Source organism: Lutjanus erythropterus, chromosome 12 (genome assembly GCF_056507025.1).
Source record: "Lutjanus erythropterus isolate fLutEry1 chromosome 12, fLutEry1.hap2, whole genome shotgun sequence".
Taxonomy (NCBI): Eukaryota; Metazoa; Chordata; class Actinopteri; order Lutjaniformes; family Lutjanidae; genus Lutjanus; species Lutjanus erythropterus.
In genome coordinates, this window is record NC_139328.1 from 21,651,891 (window position 1) to 21,674,702 (window position 22,812).

At 37.9% G+C, this 22,812-nt stretch overlaps 1 protein-coding gene across 2 annotated transcripts in view; it reads right to left on the reverse strand.

Moving 5' to 3' along the window:
• atp6v1h (ATPase H+ transporting V1 subunit H) overlaps positions 1 to 22,812 on the reverse strand; it is a 36,138-nt gene continuing 13,326 nt past the window's right edge. For both annotated transcript variants that reach the window (XM_084731536.1, XM_084731535.1), the window contains 5 exons: positions 17,682 to 17,860; positions 17,159 to 17,284; positions 15,206 to 15,307; positions 10,696 to 10,809; positions 1 to 399 (listed from right to left, as the gene is read on the reverse strand). In XM_084731536.1, coding sequence (XP_084587662.1) covers positions 330 to 399; positions 10,696 to 10,809; positions 15,206 to 15,307; positions 17,159 to 17,284; positions 17,682 to 17,860 — 591 coding nt within the window. In that variant the 3' untranslated portion in view covers positions 1 to 329. The remainder of the gene's footprint in view (positions 400 to 10,695; positions 10,810 to 15,205; positions 15,308 to 17,158; positions 17,285 to 17,681; positions 17,861 to 22,812) is intronic.

The window sequence follows — 22,812 nt, forward strand, 5'->3', positions numbered from 1 at the left end:
CACCATTGATAAGCATCTTTATTGGATACATACAATGTTTTCCATTTAAGACTTAAATAACTTGCAGTTTTGTACATTATCACAGACATAAAGTGCGACTTCAATCACCACACATCACTGAACTGCGAGGGCACGACACGAAGCACGACAGTCAAATCAAGTAACATCGAGGATTATCTGGGGTGCAGGTGGAAGCCACACTGTTCGATTTTCAAGTTATTACACAAAGTGAACAGCTGTTTATTAAAATGACAGGAGACGAATGTTCATACAGTACGCACTCATCCACACGGTGAAACACAAACACACACATGCAGCACGGGAACAGTTCAGCTTCGAGCTGCCACGGCTGGAGCCTGCTGCTGATCAGTGGACTGCAGTTGTCTTCCCAGGTACTCCCTGCGGAGGACAGAACAACAAATTATAATTCAACACTCCCAACACAAACACACTTAATTCTGATGTATTTTAACTAACAGCCCACACGCTGCCCTTTAATACGCCTAAATATCACTTTGAATGAATGGGTTGACATTTTGGGAAACACGTTTATTTGTTTTCTTGCTGAGAATTAGATGAGAAGACTGATACCACTTTCATGTGTTTATGTTCTATGTGAGGCTACAGCCAGCAACTAATTAGCTTAGCTTAGCATTAAGACAGAAAGGAGGGGGAAACACTGAGCCTGGCTCTATTCAAAGGTAACAAAATCCATGAACCAGCACCTGATTAGTTAGTTTATTGATTAGCTGAAAGAAAATTAGTTGCTAACTATTTTGATAATTGTTTCAGTGATTTTTCAAGCACAAATGTCACATGTCTTTGGGGTTTTGACTGTTGGTTGGACAAAATAAGTAATGTGAAAATGTTACTTTGTGATAAGCATTTTTGCCAAATTTTCACATTTTATAGACAAAATATGAAAATGAAAATAAAAGATTAATCAATAATGAAAATAGTCCTTAGTGGCAGCTCTAATTTACCACTTTATATCTTGTTTGTTTTAACCATATAAAAACTAAAGTCTAAAAACTTAAGTCTAAAAATGTAAAGTTGCAGTTTTCTGGGGGGGTTGTACCAAACTAGGGATGCAACAAAGGATTATTTTCATCATTGATTCATTTGAAAATTAAAAAAATAAATGAATAAATCAATTAATTAATCAATCAATAGATCTATAAACTTTTATCCTGCCTATTACAATTGGTTGGGTTTAGGCAACATAATTACTTGGGTTAGGTTCAGGCAACAAAACTAAAAACTTTGCCAAATTGCATAGCCCAAAGTATCATCTTCAGATTGCTTGTTGGGTGTGACCAAAAACCCTAAACCAAAACATATTCAGATTTACAAAGAAAGAGAAGAAAAAGTTCTAATTTCATAAGATTATTTGCCATTTTTTTCCACAGTTTCTATAGGAAAACTAAAACAACTGGTTATCACAATAGTTGCTGATTAATTTTCTGCCAACTGACTAATCACTTCAGCTCTGAGTCAAACTATTTCTTGTCCAAGTAATTTCCTGGAGGCCGCACAGTGTCTACAGGACAGATTATACAAATGACACGTAACATCAGTTTGGAAATAATTGCTATAAACAATGTTATTTGATGCCACCACTATGATGATAATAGTGTAATGATGCAAGTAGATCCAAGTGCAATGAACTTTTAATTTTTCAGAAAACTGGGACATTGGAATGCAGAAAAAAAAATATATATATGGGTGCGCGTATTTCCAGAAATACCAAACTATTCCTTTAATGAAATGTCTCTCCCATATCATCCAGTTGGTTACTGGGGTGAAATTATGACCTTTAATATCAGAGTAAGTGGTAGTTTTAAGTGACTTTCTCATTTTCAGAATACAAGCTTCTCCCAGTTATTCTGACCCAGACATGATGTTAGTCTAAGTGTTGCAATAAAATGCCATTATTTTGAAAGGTCACACTTCTCCTTCAGTTTTCTTCTTGGCAGTAACATTTTCACATGATATCATGACACTCACCTTAATGCTACCAGAAATATCATGCCTCTCACAAACTTATATATGTAAAAGGCATGGAAATGGTTTCTGAAAGTGGAAATTATATTCTACCTAAACACTCACTCAGACCAGTGAGTGCTGGTGATAAACATCATTTGTCTTTTTTTTTTCTGCAGAGAAACAGAGCTGTTAGTGTTTCCTTATGAAACCTGTTCTATTTTTACAGTAATTAAAGCATGAATCATGACAGTGAGTTCATACAGAACAATATGTAGGAGTCACAGAAAGCAGCAGAAAAGCCTTTTGGGTTCATAAAACTTTTAAGTGCTTTTCTGCATGACTCCATTTTTGCCTCAGGTCTCTTCACACAGGAGATCAGTGGTCTCTGGTCAAAGCCTCCATTCCCGGACTTCAGTGTTTGATCTCATTGTTGACTACTAACCCCTATGAACAGTAAAGTATCTTCCTAACAAATCAAGCAGATGTACACTGGGGGGCCAAAAATCTTCATCTACACCTGGAGGTTTCATTGATTAGATACGGTTTATAAGACAGAAATAATTTTTCTTTCTAGTAGAAATGAAAAATTCTCCAAGGAACATGATTCTCAAACCTGCACTACATCAATTAAAATCTATCAAAACAACAAGCTTATAATCTTTAAACTTAAGATCATTATCCCCCATTTCCCACACAAACCTACACTGTCATGGAGAATTTCAGCTTTTACGAGGAAAAAAGGCGACTGCTATTTGCTTCTAAGGTGGAATAGCCAATGAGGTTATTATGAAAAGGAAAAAAAAAACACAGAAAAAAAGTAAGAGGGTTGGGTGTGAATAGTCACACGGCAGCTTTTCAGCTATTCAGAACAAGGCCGCCTTGTTAAGCTTCGGAGTGACAAAGTCTATGAAGAGATGAGTTGTGGTGGATGAATGAATCACAGGGTTAGGTTTAGACAACGATACAACATGACTAGCTTTAGCTACTTTGATTAGGTTTAGACAACAAAACTACTTGGTTATGTTTAGGAAAAGTTTTCCTCTGCTGTGAGGGTGTAAATAGCTGATGTGGTATTTACATCCCAGGCATTGTTGGCTACTGAAACCTGGGTGCTAATAGCATCTGCCAAATAAAAAAAATCATCCAACTTCCTACACTCCCCTGTAGTTGTCAGTGATAACCTTTAGCTGGAAGCTGCAAATAGCAGCTAGCTTTATGCTGATTGAAGGTGCTGCCAGACACTTAATGAAAGCAGATGGCAATAATTGGAAGGATGAGCCAGAGTTATGAAGTCAGTGTTGTGTATCCAGAGTAATTTCTGATGTAGGTATCTGCAGCTGCTGTATGAACTAACACCTTCACACAACAAGATGAGTCATGGAGGATGAGCACAGAAAAATATCAGCTACACTTAAATTAAAGGCTCAATGAAGGAAACACATTAACTATCGGAAATTAATTAGAGATAGATCACTGAATGTAATAAAGCACATACAAGGTGCAAGTTCGACCTGCTGAAATGCAACATTCAAAGTCATTTTTTTGTGTCTTTGCCAGTGATAACATTACATTATATTGCATTAATCTGGCAGACAATAAGTATTCAAACAAGTGTATTCAGCTTATTGTCTGTCAGCAGCTGGTGCTCTTTGATAAAAGCCACTAATCCTGCACTTAGATGTTGGCACTCAGTTAGCGGTAAAATTAGAGCAATGTTCTTATAAATAAACGCTTCCGTCCTCATGAAGGTGAACAGGTGTGTGTGTGTGTAGCCTACAGCCTGTGATAGCAAGCAGTTTACAGTAACTATTTACATTATTAAAAGTTCAAACAGCTGTGGGTTTTGGTTTCAGTGGGTCTGGACTTCGTACAACATTTTCATTTGTATTCTAAGTGTTTTTATCAGACTATGTTTACATGCACCTGAATTTTCCGATTATTCCAAATACGAAAATACTCGAAATTTGATGTAGATCATGTAAAAAGGTTATTTTGTGTGGATATTTTCAATTAGGCTCTATTCCAACTGTAACATTTTCTGATTAAGACGTGGGATACGGAGGTATTATTCAGATTTTAGACGTTTTTTTTGGACACATACACAGCACATTCGGAATATGTGTATCGCACACATGTACCACACAGTTTTTACTACAGTTTCCAACAGACGACCTCTTACCCGTTTATGGTCAGCTCTGTGCGTTGTAAACAAACCAACTAGCCAACAGTCTGTACGGCTGGGGTAGAGTTAGAATCTACTTTTAAATATTATGAAAGATAAACACGTTTTTGGATATGATATATAATATAAGTCACAGGATGTACGTCACTATGTTAATCGAAGCATAAACAGGTATATTAGTGGAATGATTATTTTCATTTGCCATGGAAACAGCTTAGTAGAAATATTGTCTTTCTGGAGTAAGAGCAAAGAATCAATTATTTTGTGGATGTAAATGTCATTGATGTTGTATCTGTCTCAGGTGTTTTGTGATTAGTTGTCACAGAAGTGGCTTTAAGGATGTGTTGTTTGACATTTTCAACAAAAATCATGTATCTCTATTAAACCCAGTGCAGACTGAACATGGATATTAAACCTTTTTGTTTCATGATTTTCTTTTCCTAAGCACCTGTCTGCCGGGTTTAGATTAGATAACACGAACACTTTCACCAGCAAATGTGTTGCATTCTCATGCTTTTTAATCATGATACACTCTCTGTAAAGAGGCCTTAACAAAGAGCCCAAATTAGGATGTGAAAAAAAAGAAAAAACAGCGAGTAAGAAAGCCATCACATGGAAGAGGCTGCAGGTGGACCCGCCGTCAAACGAACACTGGATTGCAGTTGAAATTAAAATACACAGTACAGAGCAACTGAACTTTTCCTTACGACAACTATCTGAACAATATATAGATATAATATAATATATATATAGATATATAATATATAGAAATAGACTACACTACTCCATGGGATAAAACTGATTGTCTGTGTAATTGAAAAAAAACTGTTTTGTACCAATGGGTGGCACATACCAAAAAAAAAAACAAAAAAAAAACTACTTGGTTAGGTTTTAGCAATTGTGCGTTTCTAATAAATTTGGTGCTGTCAGGGTCCCAATATCAAAACTTTTCTTTCACAGTGTCAATTTCCAAGACACCTGTCTACCAGGTGTATATCAGATAACACTGGCACTTTTTTTGGATTTATTTTCTTTTTAATCTGCAAACACCATTAAAAACAAAATTCCAAAGAGTAAAAGCAATAGTGTAGTGATCGATCTGATTATTATTGCATAAAAAAATGACTTGAATACTGTTGCATTCTTTCCAGGGTTCCTAAAACTTTTCCAAACCCAGATTCACACACTCTTCAAGCATTTCCAAGCTTCTCCAGCGCCTTCCAGCTGTGGTCAATTAAATATTTATATACATACTGTATATACTCTCAAAATGATTATTTCACTTTTTAATCACATCAAAACAGATGTTATCGTACTATTAAGAACCAAAATTATGTTTCCTAATAGCATTTTACACAGGGAAGAACAGCACAATAAAGTGTTGATTTTCAAAATGCATCATGCATCATCATCATTTACAGACATGCTGCTGTTACAACCCTTAAGCCCCTGGATGCAGTTTACCACTCTGCTCTCAGGTTTATCACTGGTGATACTTATAGTACCCATCACTGTATTCTGTACAATAAAGTCTGCTGGCCGTCTCTCTCCGTGAGACGAGACCAACATTGGTATATATTTATCTACAAAGCGATCCTTAACAAATTACCAACTTAACTTACATGACTATTACACTTAAGGACAGGAGCTTATCAGACCCGCTCTCAGGACTGGATAATACTCCATGTTCTTTGTGTCACTTCTGAACTAGGAAAAACTGCTTTTAGATTCTGTGCTCCTGACTCATGGAATAACTTGCAATGCACTTTAAATTTAAAGTCTCTGATAACTTTGGGAGATTTTAAAAACACGTCTTAATGTTTTTGCATGTACATGTTTTAACTAGGAATTATGTTAATCAATTGTAGAATTCTTACTGGCTGTTTATTTTATTAACTTTGTCTTTTTCTTGTTTTGTTTGTATTGTATGTTTGCTTTGCTGCCTAATGTAATCTCAGCATCACTGAAAATGAAGGCCACCTCTCAATGTATTCCCGAGAAATAAATAAAGGTTGAATGAATGACTGAGTCATGCTCTCTCTGACATATTTTGTCCTCTAAAAGGTCAACTACTCACTCTGATAGTGAATTATGAAGGTAATGCAACTATAAAACCTTGAAAACATAATATTCATGTTTGTTATTAATAAGCTGTATTAACTATAATGTAACAATACAAATACAAAGTTATCTAGTAACATACCGCATGTTATCCCTGGAAATCAATAGTGCTTTCTATTCAGTGACAACTTCAGTAAAACAAGGACAGGAGAGAAAAATATGAAGCATTTGGTCCCTTGAAATTCTCACCAAGGTCACTTACCCACTCCCATTTTTTTTTTTTTTCGCTGCCTCCCTCTAGCTTTTTAAAAGGGAGCACACAGTGATCCTGAACAAACTAATGTATGAAATACAGTCTAATAATACATCATGAAATAACAACTCTAGTCTTCAGCAGAGAGAGCCGTGCTTCAGTCTAGACTCTGAGGCCAGTACAGCACAAGAACAAAGTGTCTATTAATACAAGCTGGCGGGTTTGGTCAAACATCGATATGAAGCCGAGTGACAAAAATGACATTATTTCACGATTATTTGAAGTCCTGGAAAGATGGTAAAGAAACTGACTGAAGAACACAAGGATATGTAAGAGTCACACTTCACACATTCATCTGGGTTGTTGTCATGACAGCCAGGGCCCTTCAGTAAGTAGGGATGAGAAGATCTCATGGAAACAAAAACAAGGTGACAGTGGGTGTGGTGAGCTGCTTTGAAAATATCTTCAATTTGTGGGTGAATGAGACATCCGCACCTACCACAGTGTTTTACTCGCTCTGCAGCATCATTCACTCGTTTCTGTTTTCATGAAGGCAATGAGTGTAGGCAGCACACATAATTCAATGCGATGAAACAACCTTGAGACACAAACCCCGCTCACATAATAGGTCCTGTCAAAGTAAACAAACTACTGGAACAACAGCCAGCACATAACAGAGAAGACTGACACAAACAACAATGCTCATGTGTTTTCATCGCTGAAAACAAGTCACTCATTGCGCTACTATGTATGCAAATGTCAGGCTTCCACATCAACCATGGCCTGAAGGCCTGTGGCCACAAAAAGTGACTCTGTGGCCACTAAGTTTTGCCTACTCAAACTAACACATTCTTTAAAGGGCTCTGCATTGGCAGGAATCTCGTGATATAATATTTATCACGACACAGGAGTTACAATACAATATATTGTGACACTGTAAGTTATGAGGAGGAGATGTTCAAGAAACTATAAGAATGAATGAATGTCTTCAGATGTGATTTGAATGCTGGGCTTTTAAATGAGACACTGTTGCTTTCACGTAGCTTTAAAACAAGAAGTGAGTGATGGAAGATCCACTTCCATATAAAATCAAATCAACGTTGTTTTGAATATGAAAGACGTGTGTTGAACTTTACAGTAGTTTGCAACTCAGACTATAACTCATACGCACGAGTAATTCCTACTTTTCCCTTCTTGTGGTAAAATATTTGTATGCAGTGTTCAGGTTCCTCTTATCTCGCCTGCACATTTCATTTCAGTACTTCATCTTTCTTCCATCTATTTTCCCGTCATTTTGATTTATCACCACCTGACCTTTCCATAACTTTATTCCTGTTTGCTTATTTCATCTCAGAAAATAAAACAATGAGACCAAATGTCTGGGATTCAACATGAGGCCAAATGGTGTTTATACTTTGTAAACACAAAGATATCTCTGGGCTTTAATCAAACTTTTTAAAACTTCCAGAACATATAATTAACCCTGCGTCCCTGCCCTATTTTTCTGCAATGGTTATCTGATTTTTTCAGCCTGTATGATGCATTTACAGATAAAAAAAAAATCCATCTATTTTAGACTGGAAGTTAGAGTACTGAAGCTGAGGGGGAGAAAATTCATCTCTCTCTCTATTGTAGGTCTGATAATGAGAATCTGCTCTTTTTTTCTTCACAGTTACTGAAACAAGAATGAAAAGCTTTTGTGTCACAGTGACCAAATAAACTTCTGCCTTCACACTTCAGTGAACGTTCAGTTTACACGGAACATTATGGTCACTTAGATGGGAAAACAGCACTATACGATGATATTAAACACAATATCTCCATCCACAGTTGCTCAGGGAGCACGGTGTGTTTTAGATAGCAGCAGCAAAACAAACACATTTTCACTCGTTGCTTGTTGATTTTCTCTGTTTCCAAGCAATCCAGTAGACAGAAAAAACACACAAAGAAGATGGGCGAGTTGAGCGTTTGGACCCAGAGAAAATCTGAAGAGAGGTACCTTAACAATAAATCTGAAGTGCTTATGAGTGCTTCAGTAAAATAAAGCATATGGATCTTATGATGCTGCCGGTGAAAGGTTTGAATAGAGGACTTTCACAGCAGATACTGACACTGATATTTGAAGAGTTTGAAAAATTGGATACTGAACAATATGTGAGTCAATGTATGTATGCTTTTCTTTTTGTTAGGATGGACATATTATCATCAAAGATTTTGGATTAGGATCCCCTAAATTCTGTCATTAAACAAATGTGACCAAGATATGCACTGAGCCTGACATTTTACAGTTGAAACATAAACTTGTCAGTGCTCTCTGGTGGACAAATACTGACACGCAAGACTGTTTCTATATTTCTGCAAACATATCTTTGGAATACCTGATACTGACATTGACATAACACTGACAACTGACATCAAGACATCAATATGTCTACCACAAGACCTGAACGTGCCAGTTAAACATGTCAGTATCAATCTAAATCTCAAAGTGATCTGCGAATGAAGACATTTTAAAGTTCCATTTTCTAAGTTTGACATGTAGGGAATGAAAAGTTAACCATAATAATGTTTATTCTGTTAGCAATGCAAATTAGAAATTCAAAAACTTTTTGAATTGAGAGCAATTCAGACTCCATGCAGACATATTTTCCCTCATGACACCTGCAGTTCTTTCTGACAGAACCTGTCAGTTGCTGATGGTTACCTGTTCTGTCAAAGAGAAAGAAGGTGTTTTCTAAAGAGCTGCAGGAGCCTATTGCTTCCTCCGTAAAGTGCCTGGCAATGAAAATTCTGCATTGATGGCATCCATAGTGTTGAAAGGTGAGCTTGGTAGGTGTGCTAAGCGCTGAAATAAATGTCTGTCCATACTGACAAAAAGGCCCATAGCTGTATTGGTCACCCTATCTTAGACATTAGTAAGTTAAAGCCCCTACACAGCAGTGGCACCCCCTACAGCTATTTTCACTTACTCTGGCTAATCAGACCTCAATTGGCAATTCATTTATTTTCTTTCTTGCCAAGAGTTAGATGAGAAGATTGGTACCACTGTCAAGTCTGTACGTCAAATATGAAGCTACAGTTAACAGCTGATTAGCTTAGCTTCACCCAAATACTGGGATGGGAAGTCACAGCTCCTGGTCAAATAATAAAACCACAAACTGATATTGATGAAATATTCCCACCTAACTCTCTGCAAGAAAGTGATTAATAATATTTCCCAAACTGTCAAACCTGTTCATAAACTTCTTCCTTTAACACAAGCATTAGCCTGGTTGCCTAACTGTCGCAAGCAATCGTTGAACTGCAGCTGCACTGACAAAGCTCTGCACACAAGGGGCGGCCCTGTAGCTCGGTTGGTGGAGCATGTGCCCCATGCACAGAGCCTGTCAGTCCTCTGCAGCTGCCGCCCGTTCGACTCCTGCCTGTGGCCCATTGCTGCATGTCATCTCCTCGACTCTTTACCCCCCTTTCCCGTCTGCTCTTCAGCTGCCCTGTCCAATAATGGCAAAAAGCCCAAAACACAACCTGGAAAAAAAAAAAAAAAAACCTCTGCACACAGCTATAAAGATGAACCTGTAAACAACTGATTAACAGCTTCAAATCCAAACTGACTCACTCCTCTGCTTTAAATCTTCACACAACCAGTCGGAGCAATCCTCAATAACCTTTGTCGTCTGTAATTTACTATTTGTGTTCTCCATGGAAACAAAACACACAGTCAGATGTAGCTAAAGAAGCAGGTTGGCATGTCGTGATCTGTTGGACAAAGACTTTGAATACTGATATAATAACCAAATAGTAAAGAATCTCATCTTTGAAGGCCTTTAATGCTCCACCCACACAGGTGAGTTCATTTATTTTGCTTGATTAGATTTTTAGGACTCTGTAGGCGTGTACAGAGATTGTTGGCATTGTTGCACATGTTGGAGAAAATTATACTTTTATCATTCTTATCAGCACACACAGTCCATTGATATAACATAATTTCTAGCAGATCTCCGCCCAACTTCAACCTAAGCAGACCTGTAATCAGCCAAAATAAATGGAAATACCTGTGAGGGTGTGCAGGGCCTTTAATCATTTATATGTAAATGTAAATGAGGTTGTCATGGTTAAAATAAAACCTTAAGGGACAGTTCTCCTCATGACAACAACTGGACGGTAAGTAAGATTCATATCAAACTGATCAATGAAGCTACAAATGTGTTCATACCAGTTGTGGACCATGAGCTTCTGCACAGCCAACAGGGCGTTGTAACGGACTAGCTGGTCCTCGTGGTGCATATGATTCATCACCAGCTGTTTTCCACCGAGCTGCTCAATCACCCTGAAATGGGAGGAATAAAAGAGATAATGGGATAAAGCCTTTATTCACACACAGAAAAACAGGTACTATTTTCATGTTTCAGGTCATTCAGTAGTCCAGGACCAGGTAATCAAACCCAGCCTGACATTTTTCTGAAAATTCTCTGTGTATCCTGGCCACTGGCCTTGTAAAAGGATATAATGTGTTGAAAAGGAAAATACACCTGCATAATGCACAGTAAATGGTGTGACAGGAGAGAGGAAAAATAGGTGAAAGTACAGGAAATCAGGTGGGTAAACCGATCCTAGTGGGGTCTAATTATAAACAGAGGGCTAGAGATGGGTCATTTCAACCCTGAGACCTGACTACAGGGTAGTAAGACTGATATGGAAGATAACAAAAACCATTATTGATGTGTCAATCACACGGTGTCTTTAAGATTATGCTAAGGGGAACCTGAACAATACACAAAAAGAGTAAGGAAATGTCTAGGCCCTGAACTAGCAGGCTCAGAAGACTTAGGAAGACGGACAGACACCTTGAACTTCAGTACTATCTGACAGAAACAGACAACAATCTATTATTTCTTGGGGATTGTGAGGGGAATGAGGTGAGCTTCGAGTGCACAGGCCAATCAGTGAGTTCAAGTATAAACAAAAGCGACCAACCACAGTCACAATGGGTGCACTGGCTACTTTTAAGTTGAAGTTTTTCTGCCATTACCTGTGAGCCAGAGTCTAGAGGAGAAATGGGCTTGTTATTCCTTTTAAGAAGTGTCAAAAAAAATCAGGCTCAAATTTAAAAAGACCAGAGGTAGTCCTTTGTTTATGTATTTTATCATTTGACTTTTCTTTTATAAAACATGTTAATGTTGCTAATGAGATGCAGGTAATAAGGAAAAACACTGAAGAAACACAGACTTGACAGACAGAGAAACACCAAAGCTTAACTGTAGATCCACAACGCAAAAGCAGATACTGATGTAGACTCTGACCCGCAAGCAGTTGTATTAGTAGAGAAAGCATTAGCCAACAAGCACTTCAAAAGAAAGTATGTGACAAAGCAACAAGGACTTTATCATATTATGTATACATGAATGCAAAAATGGGATTGCATTGTTTGTTGCTCTTTTTGCGCTATGTATGTGTTTGTTTTCAAGAGCTGCCCTGAAGCCAATTCCTATCAACTATGTTTACATGGCAAGCAGGTAATGAATTGAATTCAAATGTAAACACATGTATTTAGGCATATTTACAAGTCCTGTAAGAAAAAATAATCAAAGTGCACCAAAAAAGAGGTGTCAGCCTGTTGAAGCGCATGCAAAAGGTGTTGTTCACCCTACTTGCCAAACCAGAAACATGAATTTATTCTATTATTATTATTATTTCATGGGGTCCAGCACTCAGATGTGGTGTAAGGCAAATATTTTTCCTTTTGGTAACCAACCCCTGAAGTAACTAGAACACGCAGATGTACACAATTCAGGGGCAACTGCAAATTCGGCACCTCACGATTCAGTCTGATACGATTCTGAGGGCTCTGAAGCACCTTGCTGCATCTTGATGCCTAAAATTTCAAGCTTTGAAGCAGGGCTGCCCATTGGATTGTAGCCTAATTTAGAACGTAAACACAACTCATGATTACGTCTGTAACGCTTCACCATCCGATTATTAAAGGCAATCATAATGCAAAGAACGGGTTTTAATTTTTCCAATTCCAATAACTTTTCTGCATCAATTCATAATCTTTCAAGACAGAGTTGCAGTGCATCTAAGAATAAATTATTTCCCTGAACCCTACTGCCAATACAATCTTAAAGACCTTGAAGTGATATGACCACTAGTTTTTGTTGTAGAAAAATGACCTAATCCTGATGAAATTTAGTGAATCCTATTTGTTGCTTGCAGTCCTTTCATCTGACAGGCAAACCATGCAGAATCCAATTTTTTTTTTTTTTTTTCAAAAAAGTGTTTTTGTCCTCTGTCACTCACTCGTGTGACAGAAGATGTACAGAGGAAATACACTACTTTTATCAAAACTTTCAATCCACACAGGCTCTGAGATACGTGCGTGTGTTGTAAAGTCACCACCTCTATTTTTCTACATGCTTGTCTATTTATTCTTACATGGTACTCTCACTGAAGCACAGGCTCAACAGATAGCTGTTCAAATCACACAAATATTCCTTGGTTTATATGTTATCAACTTATTAACTACAGACAGTGACCACTTTATTAGGTACACTATTCTAATATTGGGTAAGAACAAGAAGAAGCCCAATGTCTTCATGAATTCAATAATGTGCTGTAAACATTTCCACAGGACTTTGGTCCACACTGTCATGATAACATCACACAGTTGAGACAATTTCCTGTTCCACAACACCCCAAAGCTGATCTGTGAAATGCCATGTTATACTGCCAGAAGTACCTATTAGCAGATGGGTTAACTGTGGCCTCAAAGGGATGCACATTTTCAGCAGCAATATTCAGGTAGGCTGTGGCATTTAAACAAAGCCCAGTTGGTGATAAGGGGCCTAATGTGTGCCATGAAAATATTCCCACACCCTTATACCAACAGCAGCCTTAAGTATTGACACAAGAAAGGATGAATCCATGGATTATGTTCCTTAAAAGGAGATGGTAACGCTTGACATATATACAGTCAGAATCAGTCTCTGCATTTCATTCATCCTAGTATTCGGAGCAGTGGGCAGTCAGTGTGCAGCACCTGGGGACCAACTTCAATTATAAGCCAGCACCTTGGTCAGGAGTACTGACAGGAGAATTGATTTGCCTTTGAATTGCCTTTATTTAAGGGCGGCCGCTGCAGAGGACTAACAGCCTCGGTACATGGGGCACGCGCTCTACCAACTGAGCTATAGGGACGCCCCCAGTTTCCTGCTCTTAACTGACAGTAGCAGAACCTGGTGTGGTCTTCTGCTGCAAAAACCTATCTGCTTCAAGGTCTGACATTCTGTGATGCTCCTCTGCATAGCTATGTTCTAACACCTGGTTATTTGACTTACTGTTGCCGTCCTGTCAGCTTGAACCAGTCTGGCTATACTCCTCTGACCTCTCATTAACAAGGCAGAACTGACACTCACTGGATGATGCCTTTTGTATTTTTTTTTTTGCAACATTCTCTGTAAACTCTAGAGACTGAAAATAACAGAAAATCAGCTGTTTCAGAGATACTCAAACCACCCAGTCTGGCACAAAGTCACACAAATCTCATTTATTCCACTGGTAGTGGCTGAATAACTCAACCTCTTCATAATTTCTGCAGGCTTTTATGCATCAAGTTGTTGCCATATGATCGGCTAATTACATATTTGCATTAATGAGCGGGTTTACCTAATTAATAGCCACTGAGCGTAATTCTGTAATGACGAATAAAGCTCAACCCAGTTTGCCAATGAGTTTTCTAGTTTCTCTGTAGGCTTATATCTCCGACCTGCTACAGTGGGCAGGAAGAATAAAAATCAAAGAATCAGTAAATGAGAACAATGCTCTTTTCCTTCCTGCCCCTTCCTGTATAAACTATTTCTGTTTACCAAGTTTCTGATGCTACTCAGTCAAATGAAGACATTATGTTCTCCTGCTGTCCTTTCAGCTGCTCAGGAGCTGCTGCTGACAAGACAGCTGCTTCTTACGACAGTGACGGAGGTCGGAGTTCGGGTGGCTAGAACGGACTGAACACTTACGCACAGCTGCTGTCTTGCTTTTGATATGGATTCTCACTGAGTGACTGGAAGTCAATTTTTGCTTTGCTGTTTATTGTAATGTGTTTTGTAGGGCTGGACCGATTGTTTTTTAACACTAGACAATGGGAAAAAAAAAAATCAATCATACACTTCTAGAGGTTGTGTATCATGACTGATATTTCAGAAAACAATGCATATCACATGTCAATCAATCTTCTTAGGTTTTCTTTCAGCAGTATCATTGCTATACTGCATATAAAAGTGGTAAATGAAGTAGTTTTTGAAGTAAACTGCTGTTCCTGCTCAGCAAAATAGTACCCTAAGAAAAAAATGGAGATATCAGACTGAGATTAATAATATTTATTACGCATTAGTCAGTGTGGAGGGTTGAAGCTGCAGAGTAGCTGACTGAGTTAACAAGGTTAAGTGATCAGCTATTAGTTTCCACAGACACCCATTTCACATTAAGCTTATAAAGTAAAATAGTGATTATGATGCTTTTTTCCATTAATAGTAATTCCCATTATGTGTTAACATGGAGCATGGAGGTAGCAGACTAAGTGCTATTTATTTATATGTTTATAATATCTATTCAGCAAAAAAAAAAAGATTCAGGAACTCCCACTTCTAGTGTTTGACTCTTATAATGGGGTACCAAAGTCAGAAATGCTACAAACAGTGGCTTTAAGGTTTTACAGAAAAACACCTTACCGTTTGCCACGTGGGTAATGTCGCACATATTCTCCAATGTCATGAGCTGCCACTGCTATGACTTGAGGATCATCAGACACCTCCAACAGCCTCGTCAAGATCCTATTGAAGAGAGGTATTCAAGAAGAAAGGCATTCAAAAGGAGAGGACTGACGGCATCAAAAGGCAGATTCCATCAGCCTTAATCACTCTGAAAATCACAGACTGCTTCCAGGCAAAGACTTAACTGAGAAAGCTTCATAAAATAAAGACATTAGCTGAGATTTTTTTTTGTCAGCTAATCTTTGCTGGATGTAGAAATGCCTTGGATAATGTCACTCTAAAACTCAGTTAAAAGCCTCTAAAATCTAAATCCAAGGGCATGAAACATGCAGTAAGTCATCCTCTGAAAAAGTGACACTTCAGAATTCAAAATGAGACAAAGCATAGGTGAGGGTGAGGGTCGGGGAAAGAGACTAATAAAAAAGGATGGTAATTTAAGCTCAAATGATGCCTGAGCTGATTACATAGAGAGGACAGTGATGAGACAATGAGATGGTAGATCAGGATTTTTGCTGAATGTCAATAGGTCCAACAGAGTGTGTGACTGGAATAACAAAGAACACAGGCTAGAACTGATGCTTTATCTCGTGTGATCTGAAGCCTTAGATTGGCCACACACACAACAAGAATGAGACACCGCATTAAGCGGTGGTGCAATCATCAAACCCGATGCCGGTGAATGTGTGTCTCTTCAGTAGCTGTTTAAAGTACAACCTGTCGTAGGTGTTACGACAGAACTGAAGTGAAGTGTTTTGTATATATGTGACAATCAACACAACTCAAATACAGATTAAATCTAAATTTAGGAATGAATTCCTGTTTGTTACTCTTTTTTTTATCAACATTAGGTTTCAGTTTCCATTGAACAAATATACATATATTTTCAATTTGGGAAACTATTAAATTTTTCAAGGCCTCATTTTCACTTGTTGTGAGCAGCTTCATGTAGGAACTACTTTCAATCTACAGAAGAAAAACTATTCAAATGTATCTTTTGCCAATTTGAGCACCACGAGCCAAGTACCATCTAGTTCCATTATATTCAAGAGAAGGAAGACAACTCTACGGCCAAGATCTCCAAAACTCAGTGACTCACACCAAAACTATCTAGATGGATAAAAAGCACTTCAGGCCAGAGAAAAAATATCACTTTTGATTTTAGGGTGAGCTGTCACTTTAAGAGTCTACAGCCAAACTGGCTGGCTGTACTTAGGCAACGCAGCGCTCTGAGCTAAACGCTAATGTCATCATGTTCAAAATCATACACATATTATTCACAGATGCTGCATTAACCACTTTGGCTTGTTGTTGTGTTTTGTTAACGTTGCTGCCATTACTGGACAGGTCAAGACTGACCTGTGAAGAAATGCATGTGCACAGGGGAGTTGTGTTTACTCTATGTAGATCATAAACCCTTGATTATAACACAAGTCATTGAAATCGACTGAGAAATAATGTCATAGTACTCTTCATCCAGAAAAAATGCATGATGCATTTTAAGACATTTTATATGGAAATCTTCCATATTATAGGTTTAAATTAGGTAATTAATTCAAAAGCAGTTTTAAAATCGATATCACACGTTTTCTTTCAGTTTTGGGAGTTGTATCAAACCTTCTGAAGCCTTATTTCATATGCAGCACAGAAATTCAATTAAACCTTTCTGATTCAAATCACGTCATTTAATTTCAATTGTCACATTCAAATTCAGAATACACACATCATTTAAAATGTATTTAATTAATTTCTCTAGTGGCACAATCTAAGTCTGACATAAAGTGTGGTGCCTTGTGCTTGTACAAGCTGTTCCTTCTGCAGCATTACTCTTCAGCCGTAACTAAATGTCAAGGTAAGAAAAAAAAAAAGATAGAGAAAACAAACCATCTCTCTACAGTACACGCTTCATCTTACTTGAGGAGCTCGTAGTTCTTCTCATTCAGGCGGACAGCATTCTCACGCCAGAACTTCTCAGACTTGTGCACAGGACTCCATTCCAGGCGGCCTGACTTGAGTTCAGAGCTGTACTCATCAAACGAGCTGTTGATAATAATAAAAAAAAAAAACCACATAGAACACTGAAAATTATGTCCAAGGATCTTTGCTCTTTTTTATCCCTCAGAAAAAAAGAGCTTCTTTCTTTCAACCCTTCTGTTCTGAATTGAAGAGGGCAGCGTATTGTCAAGAATATGTAAGGGGTCGCCCATGCATGTAATCAATGCAGCATTCAAAATGAACAGAAACATGTCTTTAGAAAATCAACTAGATTCATACATGTACAGCAGCAATATATCCAATTTTTTCAAAGACTTGTTCCAAGCATTTATACATTACATTCAGTTTTTCTCTGCAGTGGAACCACTTGTGACTGAAAATGAAGGGTTTGGTGAGTTATATGTGACTGAATGTAATTCATGAAATGCAGTCCGTTGGGTACCTGAGATCCTGTACACTCTCTCCCAGCCTCTCCAGCAGGAACTTAATGTCCTCGGTGATGTCCTCATCATCATACTTCTGCTGCTCGAGGTTCTCGAGTTGCTTCAGCACCTTGCACTGAATCATGGCCAAAGCGTACTCCTGTCGAGTCTCCCTCTCTGCTGCCTTCTCCAGAAGATTCTGTCACACAGAACAACAGTTTAAGGAACAGATGTTATGAATTAGCTACTCCACTCATATGTGAGCAATTAATTTGAGAACTGAGATATTAAATAAATGAAAGAATAGACAAGCTCATACCAAACAAATTAATTAATGAACGGGTAAATAAGGGACTTAGTGCTGCAACCAACAGTGTATTAATTGACTAGCTGATAGAAAATTATCACTTATTAAGCAGAAATGTCAATAATGGCTGCTCCAGCTTGCTGTTCTTCTCTCTTCAACATCATTGTAAATTAATTATCTTTAAATGTTTTGGACTGTTGGCTTGACAAGCAATTTACGGATCTCACATTGAGCTCTGTGACACTGTCATGGGCTATTTTTTTTTTTTATTATTTTCTGACATTGTGGAAACTGGGCAGTTAATTAATTGACTAATTTAAAAAGTAAACAATTGTAGTTTCATATTTTTTATCATTTTTCAGTGGCACATAAAATAATGTTATCAAATAGAGATATTGCAGTAAATGGGTTCATGGCAGAAAGTACAATTTTGCCATACAATTTGTACTTTGGTAACTATAATTAGGTTTCTTAGATTTTTTTCAAAGTAAAATTCAAGCACTTTTCATGATTTTCCAAGCACGTTACTGCTGTGGTAAGATACTTTTCTTCAAACACAATAATAATTTCACTTCTTCATCCAATTAAATCACGTTCGTGTGCTACTAATATCCATAAATATGTTTTCTACAGAGCAGTGACAAATTAAAGGAAAACACAACAAAGTTATATGTTTCAAAATGTGTCACCTGTCTGTACTTTAAGTGACTAAAGTTGAGTCTGTAATTTACATTTCTGAATCATCTGTTAAGCACAGCCAACTCAGTTAGACTAATGCATAGGTAGCCAACTAGTGACTAACATTTGCTACATTTTCAGTTGCGGGAAGGAGATAATATTATTAGCTGTCATAAGGTAATGTTGGTTGTCATATATTCCATGTATAAACGTGCCAAAAGTGACAAACAATCCCAGAACGACCACATTGTATCATCCACAATCCCTCCTGAAAAATAGATATCACTTAGTCTGTGAATTTGCCACCTAAACAAACTTACAGGCACCTTTAATGTAATGACAGGTCTAATGGAAAATTTCCTACTTATCAAGCCACGCTCATTGAAACGACAACCTTGCACCAAGTTGGCCTCTCTTGTCGAGGGGAGACAGATCACACAAAGCACAGCCACATGTGCAGACTCACAGCAGCAAGTGACGCTTGAGCAGAGTTGTCTTCATTTTGTGTGAAAGGCAAAAGCAATTAGGCTTTTTCCATCTTATTTTTTTCTCATTTAAAGAGTGAACGATTTAGTCAGATGAGGATCTATTATGAAAGCAATGCAATTACAATTTCAAACAGTTTCAAGCGCTTTTTAAACCCTGAGAACAAGACATTAAAATTCAAGTGTTTTCAAGGATTCTGAGCACCCATACACACCCTGTATGTTTCTATAAGCCCAATACAGATAAAGACATCAAAACAGTCTTAACTTCACTCCTAGACTTTACCGTCAGGCTACTGCCAGAAATAGGCAGATACAGAGATTTTGGAGCGTGCTGAAATCTGTTTACACTGATTTTCGAAAAAGTTATTGATCCTATTATAAAATTGAACACCCTGTGACAGAGACTTTTATCCAAATCACAGAGTCTTAGTATCAAACAACATCAGTAATATTGTGAATTTCTTCTGAGGTAAACACTGCATTTCAAAATACAGCTCTTAAACCAGGATTCAATTCCAGGTGCTGAGAGTGAGGCACGAGGGGGATGAATGTAGAGCTGTGCTACAACAACAACACAATGTCCAAGTATTGTAAAAGCTATTTCTAAAAGCAAAATATCTGGACAAAATTCCAGAAAATCCCCACAGAAGAAAAGTGGCTTTAGGGACGGAGGTAAACGAAACCCACTCTAACCCCTGACTGAACCCTTTATGCCACCGCAGAGAGCGGAGCTACAGCTATGATTATCTGACAAACATTTTCTTGCAAATAAGCCTTGGTTATGAATTTAGCTCTGATGTCTCTATATAACGCATATAAGCAAATGAAACCATAAGCGAGAAGATTGGCTATTTCCATACAGTGAAATAGCCTATGCTTTCTGAGGCAAAGTTACTGTGAGTAGTGTGTTATCCATTAAAAAGAGGCAGGAAGAGATATTTGGATAATTACACTTCTGAGGATATATTTTGCAGTTATGGTGGTGGAAACTGCTTTTGTCTGCAGGGGCCTCAAAAATCAACAATAATATGAAAGTTCATTGTAGAACTTTAAATTTGCAAGCTGATCACTGACAATGGCAGGTACCAAAAATTAAAATAAACTATGTAATATGGTCAAAACAAGCTATAACTTAAAAAAAAAAGCGAAGTAATGTGTTTTTCTATCCACTCCCATTATGTAAATATTAGAAGTTAAGCACCACAAGATCTACAGCTGGTGGCACTAATTCTCCACTCAGGTGCCATTAAACTATAGCAGAAGAAAGGGGGCTCAATGACATCATTAAAATAGTGCCATCCAAATCTCAAATGGCAGAAAGCAAAGTGGAAATAGTGATGGGAATACGACATTTCTGTTAGTTTCATCCAGCTGTTTTTATGTGGGTGAACGGAAACGATTCTAACAATTACGTAAAATGATTGTGGTCAGCTCAAATAACCACAATGCGGCGATCATGGAATAATTGTGACAGGCCTTCTTGCTAGAACCTGTAATCTGAGCACAACGTCCTTCTCAAACACAGAGAGCACAGGTCATAGCAAATGTGAAGAGCCTGCTCGTCTTTAAAGGTCTATGGCTCGAAGAATTCCATGTTCTCCTAATTGAATATGCATGTCAAAAAAAGAAACATCTTTTAATACCCAAGATGGGTTAGGGTGAACACATCCCAAACACGGACGTGCTGCCTTTGAGGATGTGTTCAAGGACTTCCAGATGGTCTGGATAATTTAAGTCACATTGCCAGTCCCATGTGGTGAGCAGAATCATTAGCATAATTAGGACATTTGGGAAAATCGCAACATGCAGAACATCGTAGAGTATTCTCGAAAAAAGGGAATTCATATTACATGTGATGATCCCTACTTCCCCAAAATCTGCACAGCACACTATAAGTAGGCCTTGGGTCTCAACAAAACAGTTCTCTCTTTCTTGTTGAGGAACAATGTTTGTGTAGCCTCTCCTCACTCTACATCAAACACGCTCATTGTAAGGTAAGCGAAATGTCTCTGGGGAAAACCCACTCAACACCAAGACGTTTCAGGGTCTCCCTTCACCGCCCACCATTGTTTTTAATTAGCTGTGATGCTGCCGTCAAACTGAACTACAAACTTCTCTGACCAATTAAAAGTGGAGCCCCCTTTCTTTTATGGGTACATTCACAAAAGCTTGATGTGACAGCTCTGTTGGTATGAGCGGTGTGATGAATGAGCTTTGGAGGAAATTCAAAGCATCCCGCTGACATTTGTGCTCCACTGAGGAAAACACAACACAGTATAAAATAATTTAAGATAAATGTAGTCTCAAACTAATTTCAGTCAACAAAAGATACAAGAAAGGTATTCCTTTATGAGCACAGATGTATTTTTACTGAGGTTACAAAGGCAGTGAACTGCTGATGGAAAATGGCTGACAGAGAAGTACTTTTCTTTACAGTGGTTTTGAAAATCAGCCAGCTTTCTTCCCCTGGTGTATGTGCTCATGTTTCAATCATGTAATCAATGCCATTTACCACACCATTGTGCTCTGACCAAAGTCGCTGTCTGACTGTCTGGTGTTGCCGGGGTTGACAAAGCCAGACTATCACTGAAGCTTTTCATTTAAAAATCCATATTTTCTCAAGGCCATAATTGGTTGACTCGACTTAAATATTTTGTTTGGTATTCAACGGGTTGTGTGCCAAGAGAGGCCAGGTACCACAGGCTGTCAACTAGACAAATGCACTGTGTTACTAGCAATAATATCAGTATATTGTAGATTGACTAAGAGAGGAGTGTTCATCTGCACAAAATGCTTAATATTGAGATCCAAGCAATCATTTCTTTTTACTTCCACAACACAACATTCTTTCCTCTGAAAACTGAGGGCTGTGTTATGAAGCAAGCACAACATAACCAGACTTTCTTTACATGAGCTGGTTCCACAAAACCTAAACCCCTCCCCAGTCAGTTAATCCCTACTCCTGGGCTCAGTGATCATGCTTACCTCTACAGATGAGGACAAAATTATTAGCCTCCCTATGAAAATTTCTTTTTTTAAAAGTATTTCCCAGTGTCTTATAATGAAGGATACATGGAAATATCTTTAGTTTTTGGTCAAATCAGTGTGAAATGAATTTTATTTAATATTATTTGTGATAAATACTAATAGACAAAACAATTTTCTAACTGATCGATTAGCTGCAATACCAGCAGTGCAAAACAAACAGCAAATCAGGATCGAGCACAAAAAAATCATCCAAAGTGTTTACAGTTGCTTCATTATTCTTTTATTGTGAAGACGATCTATTGTGTAAAATGCTAAGTGTTAATATGACCTGAAGCAAACAGGAAAAAAATAATTTTCTGCATCAGTTCTCACAGCTGAAATTACATTACTCAGCTTTGGTCAGTGACACTACTAAAGTACAGCACAACAGGTTTCCATAGCTCACATCTCCCCTCTGCTGAGAATCAATATCAACCATAAAGACGATCATCAGGGAAACAGCTAGTGAAAGAGTTTTACTTTTCACAGCTGATTAAATCTGAAACTCTAAACATAGCCTTCTCCAGGGAAGGATGAGTGTAAGTTACCCTAGTGATCTGGTCAGATTAGAAGAGCCACTTCTGTGACACTGAAAACTCTGGCTTCACACTCAACATACCTCACTAACCCATTCATCTTGCTTTGTAGTAA